At 44.1% G+C, this 24,268-nt stretch overlaps 1 protein-coding gene across 16 annotated transcripts in view; it reads right to left on the reverse strand.

Moving 5' to 3' along the window:
• Positions 1–24,268, reverse strand: part of LOC128879523 (protein artichoke-like) — a 96,235-nt gene that overhangs the window by 63,983 nt on the left and 7,984 nt on the right. For 3 of the 16 annotated variants that reach the window (XM_054128742.1, XM_054128740.1, XM_054128737.1), the window contains one exon: positions 23,520–23,985. The exons of 3 other annotated variants lie outside the window; for them this stretch is intronic. In XM_054128742.1, the coding sequence (XP_053984717.1) occupies positions 23,520–23,523 (4 nt within the window). In that variant the 5' untranslated portion in view covers positions 23,524–23,985. Of the gene's footprint in view, positions 1–23,519; positions 24,255–24,268 lie in introns of all 16 variants that reach the window. 10 more of the 16 variants (XM_054128746.1, XM_054128745.1, XM_054128748.1 and 7 more) reach the window with 6 other exon arrangements.

Consider the following 24,268-nt stretch of genomic DNA (forward strand, 5'->3'; position numbering starts at 1 on the left):
TATTAAAGGAAAAGGTATATCGGGAATATGGAGTTATAACGGTATCAGCGAATTGGACATTTTTTCGATTATGAACAATTCGAATATCTGGTATTTTTCAACAATGTTCCATTCGAGTTCCCCGAGTTCTCTCATTTGGTATTCAAGTTTATTATTTTTATGGTAATACGAGCTTGAAATGAGATTTCATACAGTGAATTCGAGGAGCAATTAACACTGTGCGTTATTTGGGAGCCATTGTACTGCGAGTTAACTCATTCGTTGTCAGGCAAATTTAAAACGTTTTTCCTTGATCGCCAAGATTTAATACAGATGTGTAATCTGGGTTATTATTTTGAATGGATTAATGGCTAAAAACAGTGAATCGTCATTAACTGTCGAGAAGGAAGCAGCGCGCGACATTTATCGGCCGGAGGTAGTGGAATTTCATGTTCCTTTTAAACAGAACAAGCGAAATCTTTCATCGACGAGGACAAAATTAAATAATTTTGCCCTGGATCAATCAGTGGCATTTATAAATGAGCCAAGTGCATTTTCTAGAAGTAATGCGTCACGTGACGACCCTGTTCGACGCTTCGAATGTGCCCCGTTCAATTTTGTGATCTCAGAATTCCTCATTTAATACCGCGTCAGAACAAGCCCTGACCTCGTGATATTTCTGTTGCCAAGGAATTTCGGGGACGATTCAAAGGGTAGAGATTGCGCCTTCGTCGTTCCTCCAGCGCCGACTCGTGTCCCAATTATGTGCAGAAATTTCGTTCCGCTCTCGCAAGTAAATGAAACAGAATCGTTATTATTATCGGGCGGGCGCGTTTGCAAGTCGAAGAGTAACGCGAAATATGAAAACAGAATAATTATGTCAGCAACTGTTGCAGAATAATTACGGTACTTAGACCTGAAATCCGATAGAATGATTCGAGCTGAATGGGATCCAACGAAATAAACAGAAAATTTAACAACGTAGTTACAAAAAGGAAATTATATTGTCGGCGGCTGGCAATGTAATAATATTGCTGATTTGATGGGGATACCAGTAATTATTACGATATCCCCAATCGGACGGTGATGTGGTAATAATTTATCACGCCATTGTATCGAAATATTCAAACTAATGCAATTGTTGGTTTCGTAGAAATCACCGCATTCAGAAATTATACAACTGACGAGAGCTTACGACTCATTGAAAACTTTGTTGACCGAGTATTCGCTGTGGAATTCATTATTCGGTGAACGGCGGGGTAAATCCCGTTTTCAAGTGATAAACTTTACACGATTCAAGTGTCAAAATGATCCCTCCTATTGTACGTGTTCACGGAGTTTAATATTGGCTGCGGACCTCCACTGTCTTCATCTTGAGACAAAAATGACTGTCCTGTTTAAAAATGAGTCGTGTCACTTGAAAACGAGGAGTGCATAGAATCATTGCCAGAAGGTTCCAAAGTCAAAGCACTAAAAAAGACCACTAGGGGTGTAACCTACGAGACATTCGACGATTTAAAGCGGGTACAGGTTTTCCCTACAAGTAAAGTCTTAATTCTCGTGGAGAACAATGAAGGAGTAGCCCCTTCTCCTAAACAAGAGAGGGACAGTCTGTTTAGCCGTAGGAGTTGATTAGTAAGGAGGTTGGAAGAAGTCACGGCATTCTCAACTGTTCCTGCGAATAGAGCTAAAGGAGCTCCAGCGACGAGTTCTCGCAACGCAGCTTGCAGTTAGCTTTTCATAAAGTTGCCTCGTTATATAAATGTCCGCTTTTCAGCCCTCTGACGCAGCCTCAAGTGCCAGGCGTAGACACACCGGACGTACACTAACTCGACCCGCCTCGCAACTGTTTCGTGGGTAACGGGTCGAATTCGTGGCTGACTGTCGCTACATGTTCTGCACGCGAAAACTTGGCCAGGCGAACACGCGAATCCCCTGATAACGAGACGTAAGAAAGTTTATCGCGGTGTTACGTTTGTTGGCGACTCGACCACGGTGGAGATTTAAAACATTGGTCTAGGTGAGAAGCAAGACACACGAGCTGGCTTTGGTTGGCCCCTTGCGGTGGTGACTTTTAACTCCGTTTCGGGGAATTCGACTTCTACTTCTCCGAGAATAAATGTGATTCTGTGGCTTGTGTGAAGGATTCTTTGTACACACTTCGCACAGCGTCTAGAATCCAATAGGCATTGCCAGACCTGATAAAGGTAAGGTGGCTAACGAAGGTGAACTCTAACCTTATCCACTAAGGTTGGGATTTAAAAGGTTATTGACTCAACAAGTGGAGCAATGACTAAGCCATCAATTTCGGTAATAACGCCTCTACTGCAGGTGAAACGTCTATTCGTGACTTTCCGTTTTCGCGCGTCAGAAATAAAGCGATGCTTCCTCCATCAGAGCTGATCTCCCTTCTGTCTGTCGACCTTTATGGAAAACCACGAATAGCTCGTAAGTTCCCTGAAGCCCACCCTTCTATGAATATCTCTTCGCCCGAGACAACACGATGCTCGTCGCGGAGAGAGCACAGACCCTGTCGCAGACTCGATGACGCGCCCGAGGGCACTGCACTCACCGTCTTTCGACCAACGTTGCAACACGGCTCCGGCTTTTCCGTGGCTTCTAACCAACGTTCCCTGTTCAGTGGAGATCCCCTTCTCACGATTATTCAGTCGTTTTCACTAGAAGATCGTCTTGGTGCCTCGAGACACTAGATTTCGTTCGAACGTCATGGAAATCTCGATGGATATCGCTCACATGGGCGATTTGATTCTCCATGGCGATACGAATAGAAAAATCCTTTTCCGTTTTGTAATCCGAGGCTTCGTTCGTGACATATAATTAGTTGACATTTGTGCCCGCGCGAACATCATGGCGGCGGGTACGATCAAAGATGGAGCAGAGCGGGAATCGCATCAGTGAATTTTAACTGCTTGTATCTCGGTAATGAAGCTTCATACTGTAAAATGATACAGAACTTTTTCATTTCTTTTCATGTGTGGAATCGATTCCATATCTAACAATTTACATATTTTAATAATAAAACCTCAAGTGATCGATACATGAACTGCTGGAGCAAACATAGTGGAGCACATTTAAATTGTTGGAATTCATTTCCAAGTTCTATTCTAAATAAAGTAGCTAAAGTAAAGGCCTGTGAAATTGATGTGATAAACTTCACTCGATTTTGGTTTAATTAATGTATAATACTTAGTATGCATAATAGAGACTCGGTAAGTTACGGATCCGACGGATGCGTACGCATGCAAGGGAGTATTTTGTTTTAATGGTACCGTAGTCGCAGAAGCAATTAATTTCCCAACCGCTGTACCGGATACCAATCCTGCTCCATAATTACTCGAATACTTTCTCAAACTTACTAAGTGTTTCTGAGGGAAATACTTGCCATGACTTCCGAAGATTGCGGCGGAGATGGCGCCCAGAAATTTCGCGTTCAGACACGCTGTGGGAAATCTCCTCTCCTGAACCTGTTAATTGGGTGCAATCGACTATGAAAACCTAGAAGCCTCTACCGAGTTTGGGATTTTCAAAGTGAATCACTGATTTTTTACAAATTGTTCATTAAAGCGAGAGATAAAACGGGACTTCATAATCTTCGTACGAGGAACATTTTCGTTAGAAAGGAAGAAATGACGTCGAGACAATGGGGGATTTGAGTCACGTATATCCCTTTATCACCCAGCGCGGTGCTCGCAACGCAAGGAAACGAGGGCTAATCGTCAGCGGGTATTTCATTAACTCAATTGGTTAATTGACTTTATCGGTGCACGCCGGGCGTCGCTAATTGCAGCAGGAATTCTGCTCCCTTTGACGGTAGCGGCCGTCTTTGCGAGAGGCCAACAAGAAATTTGGCTTCGTCCAGCTTTCTGGCCTTTTTGTTGGTTGGTCGCTCGCCTCCTTTCCGCGGTCTCGTCTCAGTCGGATCCACGATGTATGGTTTAGCGTCGTTTGCGTACACTTGGACCACATTCCTATGTCCCATCTCTGCTAAATAATTGACACTTCCTATTCACCGATGCAGATTAACCGATTTCGCAATTTTACGTAGCATATTCTCCCCTCTGGAATGCAAGATTCCTTAATTTAGAACTCTCAAAATGATCACAGATTCGCGTAGGGGTTCCTCGTGGTTTCCCCACTCCTTGAATCACATTTGGCAATCTATCTTCCAACCGAATTACAGTCAAGGGTCTAAGAAACTTATTTACGTAGCGAGATCGAGTGCTAATAAGGGGGTTGTCGATGAACTTTCTAAAAATCTCGTTTCCGTATTCGCCGTACTATAAAATTGGCCATCTGCGACCCCTAAATTGGAATCGTGTGTATTTGAAATTATTTATGTTTTCCTGGGGCTGAGGTAGACTCTTGGTAGACTTGATGCGGTTGTTGTGGAATAGAATCCTTTGGGTTGGAATATTTGGAGTGTTCGAATGGCCAGACACGGATCATTTTATGTAAATTTATTTTACTACGGGTGGAAAAGTGGATTGGTCCAATGTCTGTTTACTGGACGCTGTCCCAACCAATTAAGTTACACGAGTCAACAAATGCTTCCGCCTAAGCCTACCCAAGCGGCCATTGCCCACGTCGGTAAGCCCAAGTTTCCCCGAACTCGTGTGTTTACTTTGGGAAATGGAAAATATTCTGTTTATTTTCGTGGCTTGGAGACAACTCGACCTTCGAATGACCTTTAGTAGGAAAATTTCTGTTGACTGAAACATCATCAACATACGCTCGGGAAGTATTTGGCAGCTGTTCGAAAAGCTACGTTCCATTAACTAAAGATGGATACTCGATGCCATTTGAAAGTCCGTTGTTTCAACGCATTCATTATACACTTAAAAACTTAAAGATGACCCTGAGAATTCTGATGTTGTCTCTGTATCTTTAAAGTCGATCCAGCGTGTTTGGCGCATTTCAACGATGGCGTCAGTTTACCTTAAGCATGCTTTGCTCCGCGAAGGCAATTGTGTCGTAAAACTTGATTACTAATCAACCCGTCGGCGCTTCGACAAAGCTCAAGCCCTATCTCGATTAGCCCCGATCCCCCGAAGGTCGCGGACAAATCGTTTCTGAACGCGTTTTCCCGTAACGACGCAATTACGGCGGATCCGCACTCATCGGACGCGATTAAATTTTGCACGCGCATCGATTCGTCGTTTCGCGCAACAAGTTCTCGCCCGTGGGGAATCGATCGCGGCCGAGGAAAGTGCGTGGTCGGATCCGTAGCTGGGTATAAATCCAAGCTTAAACGACGCTGGCCGCCATTTATAAAGCGATACCTCTGTCGCCTCCGAAGTGCCTGCGCGCCGATTAATGGAATTCCTCGGCGACGTGCCGGGCGTTCGTGCGAATAAATTCACGAAGGGTTGCCGGAGACCTCGAGGGAAATGCGGAGGGAACCCTTCCCCGACGCCTTGGCCGAGGCTGGTTGTTAATGGGTCTTCGACGGAAATTGATTCCGCAGAAGAGGATAGATTCGACGTTTAGCGACGTTCAATCGCTGGTCGAACATTCTCGATACAGGACTTCCTGCTTTCAAGTGACGGTCTTTGGGACTGCCAATTGACTTGGAAGCAGTGTGAAGCTTTTTATCTCGGTTTGAGGTCAAGAGCCAGGCGCAGGGCAAACATAAACACTGTGGGAAAAATGTTGGTGCAAAGATTGTTACTTGAAAGTGAAGTTGTGATTTTTTATCACGAGGTGAGAGTAATAGTGTTCATCCGTTCCTGTCTCGCGCTAATTCTACTGGGGCTATACTCTATACTGACACCATTTAATGTGTATAGATTATACAAATTTATATTAGTTTTCCCAACGGAACCTGCCATCCAAAGTAGCAAATGGGCAAAATAGAACCAGCAGGATCACCTGAATAGAAGACGGTATGCTATTCATCCCATCTGGCTTTCATTTCGCGCACTACAATAAGACGACGCCGAGAGAACTTCGAAACTATTTCCATACGTTAAAGTACCGATACTTAACCTCTTAGCAGAGTATCCGAACGGTCATCCAGAGGCTTCCATCTTGAAAGCCTCGCCATCGAAGACGGGATCATCGTTCTCGTAACTCGGCGCGACGTTGCAAACTTTTCTAATAAAAGTTACCGTGACGGATTCGTTCCAACCCCGTTGCGGTTTCTTTGCGTTTCCTGTCATCGTTAAGGTAGCCTGCGAACGCGATACCGCGAAACTTCTGGTCAACGAATGGATATTTATTAAAATGACTGAATTACATTTGGGTCGTCTTGTTGGGGCGTTGGTGCTGTTAGATATAATATTGAACATGAGTAAACTTCATCACAATTCTTTATTTCGTGGAAACTAGAACACTAGAACTAACTGATAATCCAGTATACAGCCTGTATAATGACATGCTCGTGCCGATGACTTGTATTTTATCGATTGTGTAAACACTGTAAACAGTCTACATAACGAATGCGAAGAATACCGCAGTGTCATTCAGGGTCTCATCTGTGAAGTCCCCAGTTCAACGAACCTGTGGAGCTGATCTTGATGGGACGCCACACGAAGGCGAATATCGAGCGGACTTTCCACATGTAGAACGAAAGAGAGTAACAAAAAGAATTACGAGGAACACGATAACCGTCTGGAGGATGTAAACAAGGGAGAAAATTGCGAGGAATCGAAGCGCGGACAAGGGATGGGGGGCGTTTCGAGAGCACGAACAGGGAGGTGGGAGCGACATGAATCCTCGCGGCTGTGCAAATGTTTAATGTGTAATTAAAAACTAACATCGTCTATTATGACGTATCTCCTTGTTCCTCGTGAGCGGCGCGTTACACGGTGCCGAGATAATAACGACGGTACTTTCAGCGACGCGAGAACCTCTGTTTCGACTTCCACCCCGGGAAATTACTACCACCGAGACAAGTTTGTGCAAGCGGAGTCTGCTCGAGGCCCCGTTGGGGCAAGCCGGCGATGTTTCTGAATTATTAACGGGGAATTACCTTTTGTATTTCTTCGAGACTTTTCATTCCGAGCCAGAATAACTCGTTCCCCCGATTCGGTGGAATCGACGTATGTATCCGGAGGCGTTCTTTTGTGCTATCCACGATCGAAGAAACCTTTATTTTGGCTAGTGTAGTTGGCGTGCTATTGTGACGGTTAAAAGTGGAGCAGGTTGCGTGTGTTATTGAATTCCTGATTCATCCCGCCCGGGTTACGTGATTCTGATGTAAATTCTCCGGAGGTGGTGCCATGACGCGCATCACCGATGGGAAATTCAGGATCGCCCACATCCTGCGGCGTACCGAATGAAATGAGTAGTTCGAGAGGGGATTCCCATTAGGCTGGCGATTAACACTTCGTAGGCGCCTTCATGGTACCCCGGATTCAGTAATTTTTCGTGTATCGATTTAAGATTCACAGGATATATTTTTAAGGTTGCATACTTAAAAAATATCCAATAAATGAAATGACTTACTGTCGTAATGGGAGTCCCCGTACAAACAGGAGTAAAAGGTTGACTAGGTTTTCAGTTTGCTTCTTCGTGTAGAATGTCCTCCGTCTCAATCCCGCTACCCATTCCGGGACACCGCGTACAATCGTCGAGAGGATTTAACGGACTGTTGCATTGTCTAATTACTCTCACACACTAGCCGACGCGATATGCGAGCTAAATTACGCGCACACTCTCGGGTGTGTATTCTTGTCTCCAGCGAGGCCCGATCACGACGTCGATGTAGCAAATTCTCGATCTTCATTTTGCCGGGCGGCAACAAAGGCAAAATAGGATACAGGATGCAATGAGGCGGGACGAAATCTAGCCGCTCCTATCCGCTACTTCGGCCGCGTGTAGCACCGCTGTAATGAACATGCTCACGAGTAATTACCATGATTGCTCCACTAGCCTGTCTGATTTCGTTTCGTTCCCCCCCTCCCCTTCTCCTCTTTTGCTCGTTCCCACTCCTTTCACCGTGACAATTACTACTCTAATTACGGCGTTTTGTCCGTCGACGCTACTTTCGACAACTGGCGCTGTTAACCGAAATTTCGTCGTCGCGGACATTCACCTATCCTCGCCGCGTCACGCGTTAAATTGCTTGCGTGACACCTGGCGGGAAGGGGGGAGGGATGGAGAACGTGGTCCCTCCCCGTTGAGGGGATATGTTGATTTCGGTTTAGCGTCAGTTTTCTTGCGGAAATTTCACTCAGAGTTTATGCGAAGATTAACCTATAGTCGTTGGTAAGACTATTATTGGTACCCTACGGTTGGTACCCTATTATATAGGGTATTCACAAATATCTAGGGCTTAATCTTAGGATCGATCCTTCCTGTAATACTTTACCAGGTTAGATCTGTAGGTTAGTAACCGAGATATAGGTAATTTGACTGAAAAATGTGAGTTGTGGACAGATAGCCTTCAACATGGCTGCCATCTATGGAACAGCTGATTGCTTCACTTCGAGGATCATTCTTTCTATACCTGTCTTCTCAGTGAAGCAATTACGACGATGGGTATTTTACTCTCTTCTATGAAACTAAAGTTAGCGTTTAAACCGTAGTTACACCGCAGAAGATCAAATGTAAAGCTTCTCTGGTATGCATCTAATACAACGGTGATGGTGTTCCTGCAGTACTACCACATCGGTTATTAATGGACTTTAAAATGTAATTACCATTACCAATACACGAAACAGAGTATCTCTTTTCGTTTCTATTCCGGTTCCAGCGAGATTCCATTAATTCGATTAAATATTTAGAGGTTTGTGCATCGTGGCTCTTTGCGATTATCGGCGAAAAACGTATGTCCGTTTTAAATGAGCCGATAAGTGGTAACGTCATTCGCAGACGGATACCCTTTAAATCGGATTAAATTGTTATTTCGCGCGTTCTCGCGTCCCGTCCGCAATCTGGTCACTCCGCGATCGAAGCGCGCTCGAACAATTTATTGAGAAACGAGCTGCCGTCGTTTATCACGAACTTATTGAGAGTTCTTCCGGATCCGTGAGTGAAATAATGCGATAGGAAAATTTAGATTCGCGAAAGCGTGAGCTTTGAAAAATATTGGCGAGCCTCGTGGCGCGGGTGTCTATTAAAATATGACCGCTATTTAATCAACCCTCTCTTGTAAGCTTCTAATGGGGCGCGTATAGCGCCGCGGGAACGTCCCACGAAGTTTCCGGCGCGCAACGTTAAATGGAAAGCAGAGAACTTTCGGGGCTAGTATCTGTCGCTAATTCTTACCAGGCAGAAGTAGCAGGAGATACGTACTGCTCAAACTTTACGCGCGGTCACCGGTGTGCCTCAATTACCCGGCCGACTCGCCAACTTTCGAACCGCCAGTACACCGAAGAAACTGCGCAAAACGTAATTCTGGATAATTCATAAATCGTGTCAGGTCTTTTTTTAGCCTTTACGGCCCTATGAGAAATCACTTAGCGAGGTTGACTGTCTCCTGATGAGGCTGGGCACATCGACTCCATCGACCACTCTTGACAAGTAAAAACAAAGCAGAAGCTCGAAGCATAACAGGACACTATAAATTGTCGCAGCCGTTCCGGAACAGCTCCAGCTAGGAGTTCAAAGGGGTTCATTTTGCAAACATCCAAGAAAATCCCTGAACTTGGTACCAGAGGTGCACTTAAGTGCGCGTGGAGTCGCGCATCGTCGAGGAATGCACCATGCCACGGACGCAGAGTTACTTCGCAGGGACAAAGGTCTCGGGGGAGCAAAAATCCATCTCTTCGAGACGGACCAGCCGAGATCAGCCAATGCTCAGGAACTCAGGAAACTGCTGGCAACGTTCCAAGGCTTCTTCGGCCAATCGAGCTGCCCGATAGACTGCAAAACACACGGCGTTCTGTGGTATCTGCTCCCACTGACGAGAGGTGGGGTTATGGTCAGAGTTTGGGACATGAAGATGTATAGCTGAACGTTTCACTCTGGACGATTTAATCGGAATTTACCGTGTTTTAACGCTTGTTAAGGCGCATGACTTGACCGTTAAAGCTAGATTAGGTCTGCAACTGACGCTGATATACGGAGATTAGGTTGAACTTGAAAAGTATAACCTAATTCATCTTTTTCAATATTACTAAACTTCGAGGATCAGATTAATTACTCAGGGTAATTAAAGCACAATTGTGTTGAAAAACGTTGCGCATAACTGAGTCTAACTGAGTCCAGTATACTCCAACATGGGCGAACCTAACAGCATGTTATCCCCTGCGTGCGTTGGAGCCTCTACAGAAGTGGTGTAAGGATTAAAATCCGGCGTCTATTAAAGGATTAAAGTCTTCCCGAATGTAATCCAGTCTACCAAATTATCAACACTCAACTTAACGGCCTGACCGTACCAACTCACAGGAAAAAGGCAACAACCAGAACTACGGATGTGTCCCTTTCGTGTGTACCCAGACGCGTTCTTTCTTGGCGATACGCGTCCAGTTACGGCTCCGTGGGATGTATAAAAGCCCCCGACCAATTTAAATGCATGAACGTAACGGGTGAAAAATGCGCGCGGCCGTGAAAAACCCGCGGGGAACGTGTTAAGTCGGAGAACCGGGCGGAAGATGCGCCTGGTGATAAAGTTCGTCGCATTTTTCGAACGCTTTGAGACGCAGCCACGGCAAGAACACTGTCACCGTGAAAAGGATTTTAATCCGCCGTGATTCAAGTTTCTTTGGGATAGCTTCCAGAAGGTGGTTGTGTTAAAAGCGTCGATCAAACTGTTTTTAAGGGAAACGAGACGAGGGAAGCCGACGGGTATATCCTGAGTCGGGTCTAAGACGTTGGAAATATTTTTAAAACGTTCAGACAGATCTGAATGCTTCCAGAGTAACTCACTTTTAATTTGTACCATAGGAGTTTGGTATCGTGGGATTTGAGGAGGAGGAGGAGGAGGAGGGGGTACTGAAAGTTGGGTCGCTGATGTACCCTAAATCACCAGAAGATCCCAGCTTCATGCTCCATCGAGTTTGACTGTCGGTTCCACGAACGCAAACATGGTCTTCATTATAATATTACTCTTCCTAAATTGTGGGTCATTCCCGCCGGGCTTTTCTACTGATACGGAAACATATATTCAATTCTGGAGAACCGTTGCCGCCTCGTCGTGAAGCGCTACAACTCGTACATCGCGCCGATTCCACCGAGCCGCGTTTTGTTCAGTTTTCCTGGAAAATGCGGAAACCCGGGCCATCTATTTTTCATCCGTTATTGATATTTCACGCTGTCCCCGTTTCCATTGTTTGCTGTTTTCTGTTTACGAGTGGTGGAGTTAATCTTCCCGATGCCGATGCACCAGCAGCAACGCAACGGATTTACACTATGGCGGTAACTTTAACGTTCGCCGCTAGAGTGCCAATTAACATCCCTCGCTCGCAAGTTCTAGAATTACCGCAAGTTGATATGTACTCCGTTTGTAGCGAAAGTCTCTAGTGCAACGTAATATAATCGATAGGGAATTCGTTCTTTAAATAATTGCGAGCGTTTGGAATTTATGTCAATAGCAGTTCAAACATTGCTTAATGAAACTGCTTTGCCAGTTCGAGTCGCGAACGCGAAAGGGAGGTCAACTTGGATTCCTTCTCCTTTATTGTTAGTTCTCAGCAATCTATACCCGTCGAGTTACCATCAAATTTTAAGTATTTTAAGTTTCAAGTTTGAAGTATAAGTACTCTGAACACAAGATCAAATGAATCCATTCTAACCTCTCTGTTACTTTGTTTCAGAAACTGAAGTTGGACCTCTGTCATCTAAGGTGGAAGGTTCCAGATGATATTCCATGTCCACGCACGTCGAGGGAATAGAGAACCAGACAGGTGTGAAGGAGCGGAAGGCGCAGCGGGAGATGAGAATTCGTGACAACGAAATAATATCCGATAGATAGCGCATGCTTCACGTCATGTATGAAAGCGTATCGCGCGGAAACAGCTGTTACGACACACGTACACATCCACCTCCCTCCCGCCTCTCACGCCTCACGAGCAGCGAGATTCGTTCTAGCTTGTATTCGTTAGCACGTTCCACCCGGGTTAACGGCGGGTCATGGTACCGAGGTCACACGGCCGCGTGGGTCATAGCGATACGTTACTGCAGGCTAATGTGAATCAGGGTACTTCGCTTGCAAAGGACAGCATGAATCATAGCAGCCTGACAGTAGAGAGTAACGTCGTACACTCGTAAATCATCTATGAATTAGGTGTTGGAAAAGGCTGATGCGTTGTGGGTCACGGTCCATCCATGGGAATGCGCGGACACTATACCGTTATAGGACAAGATAGATTATTAATGCGTTTCGGTATCGAGTTACTATAACGAGGCAGACCTCAAATCTGAATTACTATATAGTCGCGGGAATTGAAATGGGACGCAGCTACAAGTTCAATTGAATATAAGGTTATGGGGATTAAAGTGTTTGTTGTGTTTTAGGTTAACATGGTCAAGAATCTTCATTTGATGTACGCATAAAGGGCGCTAGTAGAGGTTTGTATTAATAGAATATGGGGTATAAAGATTGAAAAACCTGTTCTTTCTAGGTTAATCTGCCTACGTACATATTCGCCGCATTATATTATTCAGTACTGCAAACCATACACGAGTGTTTAACATCGTTTCTCTTTTATTCGAGCCGTCAATATCGATGGCATCGTAAATAATTACACATATTATTTAAGCCAATTACCTAAAACGAAATTAGCATTATATCGCCCCGGGAATTGTTTGAAATCTGTATTCCAGTGAATTGCGTTTGACATTAATCAAACTGTACAATCACAGACTATACACAGTAATTGCAATCAACAACCCAATTTTCGTTTCATCGAGCTTAGAGTTTTCGTTTTAATACCTATCACAGATATAATTTTCATTTTCAAACTCAGAATACCTCAGCCTAAGAGAAATATATACCACCAGGATGGCAACATTCAATAACAGCGCGCAAAGTAAAGTTATGCAGGGTTGAAATGTTTCAAACTCTAGCAGATTTATGAGACCAGCTCCAGCAGAGCTGTTAAAAATCCCAAGCAGTTCAACGATTTCGCGTCCATCATTGTCATGGGAGACGTTTGCTCCGCTGTAACATCAGACGGCAAATAAAGCAACGGAGGAAGGAAGGAGGCTTGAAAGATCGTCGCAAGCGTAGTGTTATCCATCAAAATCAAAAAAGCACTACTACGGGCAAGATACGTTTACTCTCACGGGCGGCACTCCACAGGTACTTCGTTATTTTTCAAGATCGTCCCCAGCCCTGTTCTCCTTCTATATTAGCATCTGGCGATGAGTTTGCTTCATTCGCTTCGCACATATAAATTGTCGGAAGGGAAGAGAGAAGACAGCAAACGAATGAAGGAATTGGGATAATTAAACGAAGGGGGCGCAGGGGGCGGATTTCGCGGTGTCTGCATTGCAATTGCTGGAATTGTCTAGAGCGCATTATATTTATGCATTTAGTCTCCCTAGCCTTCGCTAAATAAACGTCCGCGGGAAGAGAATAATACATTCCAGGATAAAAGCAGGGATCAAGAAGTTACTCCTGGTGGATAATTCGTCTTAACTATTTAATTATAATAGGAATTGTGTGATGTTGAATGTTCTGAGCTAACGTAAACAAATTTGGTCTAATGCAGGCTAACCTTCGCATTTATTCTAACACGGTCAAAGGTCGGTTGGTAATCAAGCGACGTTTTTAGCGAATGAAACTGAGAACGTCGTGGCGAAAACTGACAGTAAAAGCGATGAGTTCGCCGTCTCGATTAGTACCGGCATTATAAAGGGGCTGGGACGTTGAAAGGAAGAAAGAGGGGCACCGGTGAAAATCAGTTTAAACCGGCGAAGAGAATGCCAGACTCGCGGTGGGAAGAGAGGACAGAGTAATGGATGGTAGGCCCGCAGAGTCACGCGTAGCATGCCGAAACCGCGCAGTCCACGCTCTCCACGGTGTTAATCAAACGACGTTGAGGTAACCTGCCCGAAAGGCAGCCAGTTGGAGAGTAGCTGGCTGGAAAGCTAGCACTGCAAAGAAGCACGTATAAAGGGTATTTTCCCCGACACGTGCGACTATTTGGGACTGTTCCGGCTAAAGCTCGTGCCGGCGAGTCAAACCCCTGGTGCTACTGTTTAAAACAGCAGTACGATATAACTCGAGAGTAAAGTTCTTCGTTTTCGCCAGTTAATAGTGTCTAGGAAACTTCAAATTGGGATAAATGATTTATCAAAGAATAGAAATTCTAAGTGAAATGAATAGTGTTTGTGTGTGTAACTCTTTAATGTGCTGTAACCAAAAGTGAAAGACTACTCTTTTTTTATTGGAGGTAGTCTCTAGATACGCCTGCAATGTATCAAAGTGTCAAGAAAGTCTTGGCATGCACTGTACCGAAAGAGCAAGCCAACCCTCAGGGGGTGTAGCTGTGCTTGATCGCAGCTACAGTACGGGACTAGTGATTTCGAGGTGCCCGAGCTATAAGGGGACCAGCGGACCCCAACAGACAAGTGGAATCCTTAATCGGAATATCATAGAACAAAGAAAAGTGTTATAGCATAAGAAGTTTTCAAATGCAAACCAATATAAAGTAACAATTTAGCCCATGTTAAGAGGAATCCACAATTACAATGAATGCTTGGATTTCTCAGTAAAGCCAATTCCGTAAAGCAAATTCAAACAAATTCCGTTTCAACAGAGTCTCGAGCACTGGGCGCATAGACCATCCAGCGGGGTCCCTATCGACAGGAATTTTGGTAGACGCGGCACATTGTATTTCCTTCGATCAAGCCGTCCATCAAAGCGTTAAGAGACAGTCCACGCATGGGAACGGAACCATCTCCCCCGCACGAGGACTGTCTAGCAAGGGTGGAGCTCATGGTACCATAATTCGGAGAACCGATCATCTGTAATCCTCGATCACTACTCTCCCGAATTCGAGACTCGATTATCACACGCGAGATATTATCCTGGCCTCCCGTTGACAGGTCTCCGTCGACACTCGATCAAACCGCGGAGAGGATTGATGGAGACCCCATTGCCCAGACCACTCCCGTGCCGGTGTTCCGATATTACGTGCAATGTGGCACGCGGTTTAAAGATCCAATGGAACTTTGTTATGGATTTTTCTATAGGAGAAGGTGGTTCTGCGCTATAGTGAGTAGCATTCATCTGATCAATGTGCCTTCAAGGGAATTCAAGAACTTCCAGGTGGAAACATTCACCATGTCTAGATGAACCTTACATCTGTGGGAAATACAGGAACTGCATTTTAGTCCAAAGGACTTAGTGATATACCACAGTGGGAAATCCCATAAAGCTAACCAAAATATAAGAGTTCTCAGATTTGCATGGATATTAATATACAAAGATTTCTGGGATCGTTGATCACGAGCCTGATATAAACATCCCATAATTCAAATTGGAGGACCTATTATGGCTGATTTGTATGCTAAAAGGTTCTTACATTACCATGGGAATTGATACATAAGGATTTTTATGACGAAGATAAAGTCATGAGGCTTGAAAAAGAGATAAATTAATCTGCACAGGCTAACCTATTCACGATCTACGTTTTACAACAGGATCAAAATACATGAATAAAATGTAACTCATTCCAGGATTACGACTCTGCTCGTATTAATCGTGCGCGTTCGTCCGTCTCGAAGAATTCGCCTAGATTTCCGGAAACAATTTCCCATCAGCGGTATCATTTTCGTGTACCGATGTTACTTCTTATACAGTGACAACAAACGCAGATCCTTTGCATCGGGGATGGAATGCGTTGAACGACCGCATTCATTGAGTAGACGTACTTGATTTAATGCATATAAAAAAATGGGATGAATAAATGAAAAAAAGTGAGTGAAAAATATAGAAGTAAGCTACGAGTTTGAAAGGGGCCGTGATGAAGGTGCGCGTTATCAATGAGAGCCAATCGACCGGGGAAACGCGGCGTCTCAGAAAATTTTCACGGAACAAGCCCGCGCTTATCTTCGCGAGTGCCGTTTTATCAGGATCTTTCACAGTCATCTTCCCAAAGGGAAGGATAGAGTAACGTTCTAGACGGACGTCTCAAGATAAAGCGAGGGAGACAATTACTTAGTCCCACGTAAAAATGTACGGGGTCGTCTCTGCGAAAGGTTTCTAATTCCAAAATATCATTTCTATTCATCTTTCCCGCGCCTTAGAGACGGGGATACCTCGAAAAAAAAGGACTTTAAACTTTTTCTATTGCGCCTTCGGCCCTCCCCGCACTTTCATAAAATTAATGGCTGATGTTGCTTCAAGCGTAACCCGCGTATCGCTGTACCGGAGGGTAATTACCCCGAAGTAACCCCTATAGCGCTTCTAATTAATTAACCGGACCCGTTCCCACTAAAATAAACGCGTATCAGCATTTCGGAGATTATTTCGTTCGCGCTATTCGTTAGCGGGGGCCAAGACAATTCTTTTCAAGATTGAGATATTAATTAAAACACGCCCCATTTAAAGGGCCCCCCATTTTTGGTGTGGTGGAGTTCATTTAACGGTACACAGTTTCAGCCAACATGAAGTTTAGATATTCGGATTTAAATCCCATTGACTCATCTCGCCTGGAAAAATAAACTCGTCTACGAGGACGAAGTTACGATCCGATGAAAGAATTCTGCTCCACTGATTTCACAGTTCACGTTTTAGAATTTTTCGTTCGCGAATCAACGCAAACACCGAAAGGAATTTCATTGTTCAAGCGTTATTCTATCTTTGTCGTTACTGCCAGTGAGCGTCGAAGTCTGCGGTTTTTTCAAAAACTCTGTACTATGAATTACACTCCTAGGTTAGGTCTGCATTTATCTATGTACGAGGCTTCCTCGATCTTGAACGAGTCATCGTGGTCTGATTAATTTGGTTAATTGAATTAGTTATCTCCCAATGTAGAAGTTATAGAATAATTTGTAAATGGGTGATCTCTGTGTGAGGAGCATACACGTTTCTCTAGCCGATTTCGGCATGAAAATCGCATCGAAGGTCTGCGCGAACGTGGTTGGCGCTTTATTTGTTCATTATCGACCATCGAATCGGTTCACAATATAATTCTACGCTTCATACTATTTGCTTTTGTAGAATAAATACTGTTCGTTTTCCGTTCGTGCTCGACAATATTGCCTGGAAGGATTTGTTTGTGCTTTTTCCGCGTTACGTAAACACTTGCGCGATCTCCGTATAAATCGAAAAATTAACGTAACAGTGTTCCGTTTTGCCGTGCACATACATACATATTATGTTACGTAGTATTTATATTTTATTATATTACTTACATATTTTGCAAAATTTTCAAGCATTAATGCGTACTGTTCACATTTTCGTGTGCATGAATACCATCAGGTTACCGATAACAATTAACCTTTATTGTATTCCTGTATATTCGATCAAAATTATGTAACATAATCCAACAACACACAATATGGAATCATCTGCTCTGCTTCATTTCTTTAGTAAATTTGTTTTCGTATAAAATCACAAAGCACGGAACAATCACGAAAAATCGCACGATTATGAATAGTCAAGCTACGGGCGCTATTGCGTGCATTATCGTCGATACGAAACCGAACGTTTCGAGATAGCCGTTATTCCCAGCGATTATAAAACTCCCAAGCACGCTTTATCAAAACTGTGTCGATGGATCATAGCGTCGTTTCGGGGACAGGAATCGCGGCGATCTGACCCCGTTGTCGCGCGAAAATGAACCCGCAACCGGACAGTTCGCTTATCGGAGAGCGGTCAGGTTATCCCCCACGCGTTAAAACGCGGCTTCCGAATGGCCGCGATCACGATTCCTCCACGCTGTTCCACATAACAGACGCACGAACCAGTCACTGCGCGTCGGAGCTAATTTGTTACACGACCGCTCGGTTCCACCCAGCACTTAATTGGACTGACGACCGAGACAGCTGTCGCGAATTAATTTGCCTTGCAGGTGTCAGACGCAGACCAACGGTCTCCCTGTCGTTTCGATCCGGTCTATTCGGCGCACCAACCAGATGAACTATTGGACTATCTTTTACCATCGATCTGATAGACAATCGTTGAATCCAACCTTGGCCAGGTAGGGTCCCGTTTCTAGCTAGAGAGGCGAATCAATCTCAGAGTCAAATACTCGGCGGTGGCAACGGAAGATTGGCGATCCCGGATCAAAGCTAATACGGATGTGGTTTGATGTGGTGTTGTTTGATCGGAGCTAGCGTCCAGTCGTAGCAGTTTCTGATCTGGTGGACCTACCACGGTTCTGCCTGGGTCTTCCATGTCACATTCGAGGACCTGGGAAATTTTGTTTAAATTTGATTTAGACTTCCAGTTACATCTGCCTTACTGGGTCTAGAACTCCCATGTAACATTAGAGTACTTTAACCAATTACCGATCTTCAGTTTACTCAAAACTTTCTTCCGACTGTTTCCTCGAAACTCTTTTATCTTATACTCAATCTCTTTTCAGAGCGGGGTCATATAAGGATGACAGCCTGGATCGTATAGCTACCGAACTCGTCGCGACGTTCGCTACACAGAAAGCGCATTTTCTTCCTAAAAGTTGGGAGATACCAGTTAGAGTCAAGGCAAACAATTGATCAGTTCCAGTTCGCGGGAGATATAGGTTCCTCGGGTCGGAGTCTTCGCCTCCAATTCGATTCTGTTCAATTCTGCTGAAAGGCGTTCGATTCTGACAAGTGTGCGACCGACTTGAGTACCCGGTTGGGTGGAAAGACGTTCCCCATGCTCTGCCGAGATGCCCCGGCTCCCGACGAACGTTTATGAACAATATGCGGATCGTTAATAATCCGCGGGCAATCAGAGACGGTCGTTAATTTCAAACCGCCCGCGATGCTCTAACGAGCTCGTCAAGATCGCTTTGTTAAAGTGTAACTTATATTCGTTAACAGTTTGGTAATTAGTTTCATATAGTGGTGGGAAACAATGGTCGTTGCGAGTTCGGAGAATTCCTGTCGCCTCGGTATTGTTTGCCAGCGGTTGGTTATCGCGCGCACAGCCGGCGCGAAATTGTGTCGGCTCTGGGGAATATTTTGCCCGCGTTTTCTTTGAACGTTGGGTTAGGTAATTGCGAAAATTAGCGTCGTTCAGGCGCTATGCAAAGAGAGGCGGCGAACCCCTGTGGGTAGATCGGTACTCTTGGATAGTTCAGCCCTACAACTTTTCTGTTATTTTGTATATCTACGCGGTACTTTGCAATTATGTTTATCTATTTAAGCCTCCGTGGATATTATATTCCAGCGCAATTTCAGTTCTCTGGTTCACACCGTGGTCCATTGGTACTTCTTCGAAAGAAAATGAACTTGTTAATAATGTAAACAGCTGCAGGACTCGTCATATTCATTTCTGGATCCCTTGGAGTCTAGGGATTTTTTATCATGGATGAAATCTTCTAAAAACATTTCCGACCTCTTAGGGAAGGTCGGGATTGTGTAAACCCCTCCCCCCCTCCGCTCACTCGGCTGTATGCTCTGGAAATGTCAACGACACAACTCTCAGTGCCCCCCACCTCACAAACCACATGCTTAGCTTTTTTTGGTTGCGCTGTCTGTCGAGGCTCCCGTTACTCTGCGTTGATGTCAAGAGCGAGATCATGGTGACATTCCTCATCATGATGAGCATCGGAATGTGAGAACCAAGTGGATGGGAAGTAACTGTTAGTCGAGTATCCACTATATGGTATGCCACGAGTATCCTTCGCGTTCAAGTAGAGGTTTGACGTTAGGTTTATGGTAGGTCAAGGCAGGATCTATTTTGGGTCCTGGCCAGAGCTGTATTGTGAGGTCTACGGTTAAATCTGTGTTGGGTGTGTTAGTTACGTGTTCAGGTTGCGGCAGATCCGCGTTAGGTCTGGGTCAAACGTGGATTGAGGCATAAGTGTTGGCGCAGTGGTAGGCGCGTAAATTTTGCCCGTGCTTCCTTGTGCTCAGATTCGGTCGAGACGGTAATGCTTGTGGTCGTCGAGGAATGCACGGAAACCCTTGGAGCACCGTTTAACAACGATTTCTCGGAATTACCGTCACGTTGCCCTCTGTTCCCTTGGGGAGATCAGTCGCCTGACAGTCTCGCTTCAGTAATTCCCTCGAACCGTTTCATGCACAGAAGAGTGTCGTTAAAAGGAGTTTGGAGCCTTAAGGTGGAGGGCTGTACAAACGTTTTAGGAACTTTCTTGGGTCGCGCTTTACAAAAGGCTTTGCACTCCCGTAAAAAGATAATGAAAGTAGACCTTCGGAAATTGTGAACATGATAGGTTTTCTATGTATTGAAGCCGTATATATATACGTTTTATACACATAGGATTGGGCCGTATTCGTAATATAACTAGCATTTGTTAAGTGTCGCGGAATCAGTCACGCTGTGACACTTAGTGATCGAAGAAGTCATTTGTTCCTTAAAGGCATAAATGCTTTTTGTCTGACGTATTAACAAATTATTCAATTAATAAACTCATTTTTATATTTATCCGAAAATGTCCGAATGCAGCATATTATTTAAATTATATCTCAAAAATTGAATAATTTTTCCGTGGTATAACTATTTGTTGATTAAATTTGTTTAAAATACCCGGAATGTTCGTCAGTCTTTCTCAAAGAAAATTTAATTTAATTAAGGCAGCGCATGACGTCAAAAATATTTTACCTGCAAAAGGATAATTAACATTCAACGTTTTTCCAAGGGAGAAATATTCTCTCTCTGTGATCCAATTCCATTTGTACCTTTCGTAATTCTTTTTCATCGCGGTATAGCGTCGAATTTTTGTTTGTCGTTGAAAAGATCGGCTACAAATATTATTTAACGTTGCTACGAAAATATTGGACACTTCAAAGCCCGTTGAAAGTTCGCGAAAGCTGAGGGATGATACCCGAGTGTTGATTGCGTGGCGCGGGCGGGAAAGTGGAAAGTTTTTTGGCACTCGGGTCAAATGGTACAGGAAACCCAGCACAATGTAAACTCATATTTCGTAATGCACGGTGCAACGTACATAAATCTGCGGCATCCGTAGATAAATTATACGATGGCACATCGAAATGGTGGATGTCTTGCTTTGCAGAGTTCCTTTGGCTTCGTACCAAAACCGTGGTGCACTCTCAAGTAGCCGGCAAATACCGTCTTGTTGACTGACATCGGAACGTCGGCGAATGTTTCTTTCCACGAGTGATAGCAATTAATCGAATTAATTGTAGCTCCAAATTAACCAAACGTTCGGAGCAGAGTTGTCGATAAATTCAACGAGCGTCCAAATATTGGCGGCACCCAACGATGGGCCAAATTTTACTCGAATGATAGACGACGAATGAAATCAACATACGTGACGTTTATTCGATTGAACGGTTAAATTTCTGTCTGCGGTCTTATTAAATAATGCATTACGTTATTTAAATTCGTACCTCCAAAGAGCATGTGACAAACGTTTATTGCATATTCAAGTAACAAATGGCTCATAAAACTAATGTAGCGATTTAGTCGTCAGCTTTATTTAACGTGTGTCCTGGAAAAATTTAATTAGATGTTTGCTTTCCAACGCGAATTTTATCGTTTACATCGATACCTGGTAACAAATAAACGAACAGTCGTTTGCGAAATTCGAACTTTGCAATTTACGAACGCGTCGCCGCGAATGTGTTTACTCTGGACAACGGTTATTGTTTTATGCTCGAATGTATTATTTAATGACGTAATCCGCAGGAAGTAATTACTCCCGCTGAGGTGAATCTCCCGGTGAAACATTAATTCAGTTGCGATTTTTGATTAAAACGTTCATTCACGGGTTTCCTCGGCTACCGTCGACAAACAGGGCATGAAACAAGCGATCATTATTAATATTAATTTTATGCAATATTTTGCATTAAACGCAGTATTCTCCTGTGCCTTTATCGTTCTCTTCCGCGGATTTTGTTTTATATTAAATGATAGACTGGGACATTTAATTTTTCATCTAACCAGTTAAGTACCAGAGCGCTCGAAAGAACTTTTTTTGAATATTATTAATATTTATACAACTATCATATAATTTCTGTAATACGAAGACTAGCAGAAAACCACTACGTAAAAGATTTTATATTTAAGAATAATTTATTTGATCTTTTCACTTTACTATTTGCATTATACAAATTTGTTTGCATGTTAAAAATATTTAAAGTATTCTCGAGTGCGGTACAGTGACAGATCGGACGTTTTCGCGTTAAAGTAGTTGATACATGTTTATGAATTCGAGGTAGGAGAGAAAACGAAGACAAATAGTACTTGTCACGCTCGTGAAGTATTATTAGGGTCTCTCAGTTGGTCGCATGCATCGTGTGATCCGCGAACACGTAAAACAATTTCCTACACCCTGATGCACGCGCGCGCGCGCACCTTCGGCTCTTGAACATCGACGGATGTTGCACGCGATGGAAGCTATTCGTTTGAAAGACGCTTGATTGTGCTCTCTTTTCATTACAGGCGTAAGCATTCAAAGTCCAATTCCAGTTTCTTCGCGTGCCCACTTCACTTTTAACGAGGTTCGTTATTATCAGAATCAAAATTGAAACAACCAATTAAATACAATTATTTGTCTAGGACTTCATAACAGATGTCAAAGACCTTAGTAAAGGAAAATGGGCCAATGTACTACGTATACGTCTTGATCGATATTACTTCTGTGTTATCTATTGAGTGATTCATTCATCAATACATCGAATAATGAATCAACGAATATGTCTGTAACTCTTAATAATCACTCTTAGTAGAGACATAGCTGAGAATCTTTACTGAATCGAGTGGAACCACGTGTTCTCAGAGGTGTGTCAATTTCGTCCATTGGAGGCCTTTACAGAAAAAGTGAAACACAAAATTTGGAAGGAAAGCGACGAGATTTTAGCCTTACTTTGGTCGGGCAATGCACAGAGAACTCCGACTTCGGAAACAAAGGTAAAACAAGTTATCCAGCAAATGGACGCACGATCCGTTGATTGAAAATTTCCAGCCGCCACTCTTTCGGTAGTCAGAGCTAGAGCTCGCGGATATAAGCGGATTAAACTCCATCGAAGCAAAATACGTTCGGAAAACAGAAGAGAGCCACTCCACCATAGGCGTAGGAGGCCAGACCATCCGCAACATCGAACATGTCACTGAATAGTCTGAACGTTTTCCAGCAAAATCAAAGTGTTCTGATCTTCCGATATCCGATACACCGTTTCCCAAGGCCAAATCGTTGGAATGAACTGGTCCTGAACTCGTTACCACGTCGCTCGATCCAAATCAGTCTCAGAGGGACCTACTAAACTTTGCTAACCAATGACTCCTAACACGGGGAAACTAATTTGAACGTGTTTTCATGTGATCGGGTCTTAGTTTGATTGGAACAAGCAGAGACGCTAATCGTTGATCCTCTTAACTTCAGAATAGCTCAGACACCCGAGGTGAACGATCCGGGATCACAGAGGTACATGCATCCGAAACTTTGGAAGTCATCCAAACGTCTCCTCAGGTCCCTTATTGTGCTCACGGTTCAGAGCGTCTTAGAAGTGGAATTCATAGTGAAAACAACCGAGTAAAGACTCACCCATAGGTGCAGGCAGGTGGCAGCTTGGCAGACTTGTGGCGCAGATTCACGAACGTCTCGTTGCACACTTAATCCTACTTTGACACTGGCTAGTCACTAGCACGGGCGAGCACCAAGATTAGCAGTTGTCTTCGGCCGCGCAACGCGACGGGCCATCGTCTCTAGTGACCGTGCTCAAACTCGATCGGCATGATCCCTGACCCGTTCGGGTTGCCCGATCGATTTTTAGATCGTACGTCAGTTTCAACGCTGCACGTAGCAACAACACTCGATGGAAACACGCCCGATCATCGTCTACTTCGGCTTAACTGCACGGGGATTAAACGTTCGCGCGATTTTCATCGCACACACGATCGACGAGCCCGACCAGCTTCTCGGCTGGTCGTCACGTTGTTTGGAAGCTCTTTAGGTACAGTTGATGGAACAAATATAGTGGGGTACTCCAGGGACACTCGAGAGACAGCCGCTAAATGTGTTTTTCTTTGTTGGAAAGCTGTCTGTCGGGGACGCACTTAATGGATCCTCAGACTGACGAGTGAATCTGTGTCTTTAACATGCGCAAGGTATCCTCAAATAGCCTCTGCTTTCAAGAGACAATTTTTATCGCGGATTGGAGTAATGGGATCACCCAGGATTGTTTGTTTATTCAGTGCAAATTATTAGTAACTCAGCACCTTCATTTGAGATGTGATTGGTAGCTTCCCCGCTTTCAAGAGGACTCGAATACGGAACTTGCTGTAATATTCACT

Source organism: Hylaeus volcanicus, chromosome 7, assembly GCF_026283585.1.
Source record: "Hylaeus volcanicus isolate JK05 chromosome 7, UHH_iyHylVolc1.0_haploid, whole genome shotgun sequence".
NCBI classification, from domain to species: Eukaryota; Metazoa; Arthropoda; class Insecta; order Hymenoptera; family Colletidae; genus Hylaeus; species Hylaeus volcanicus.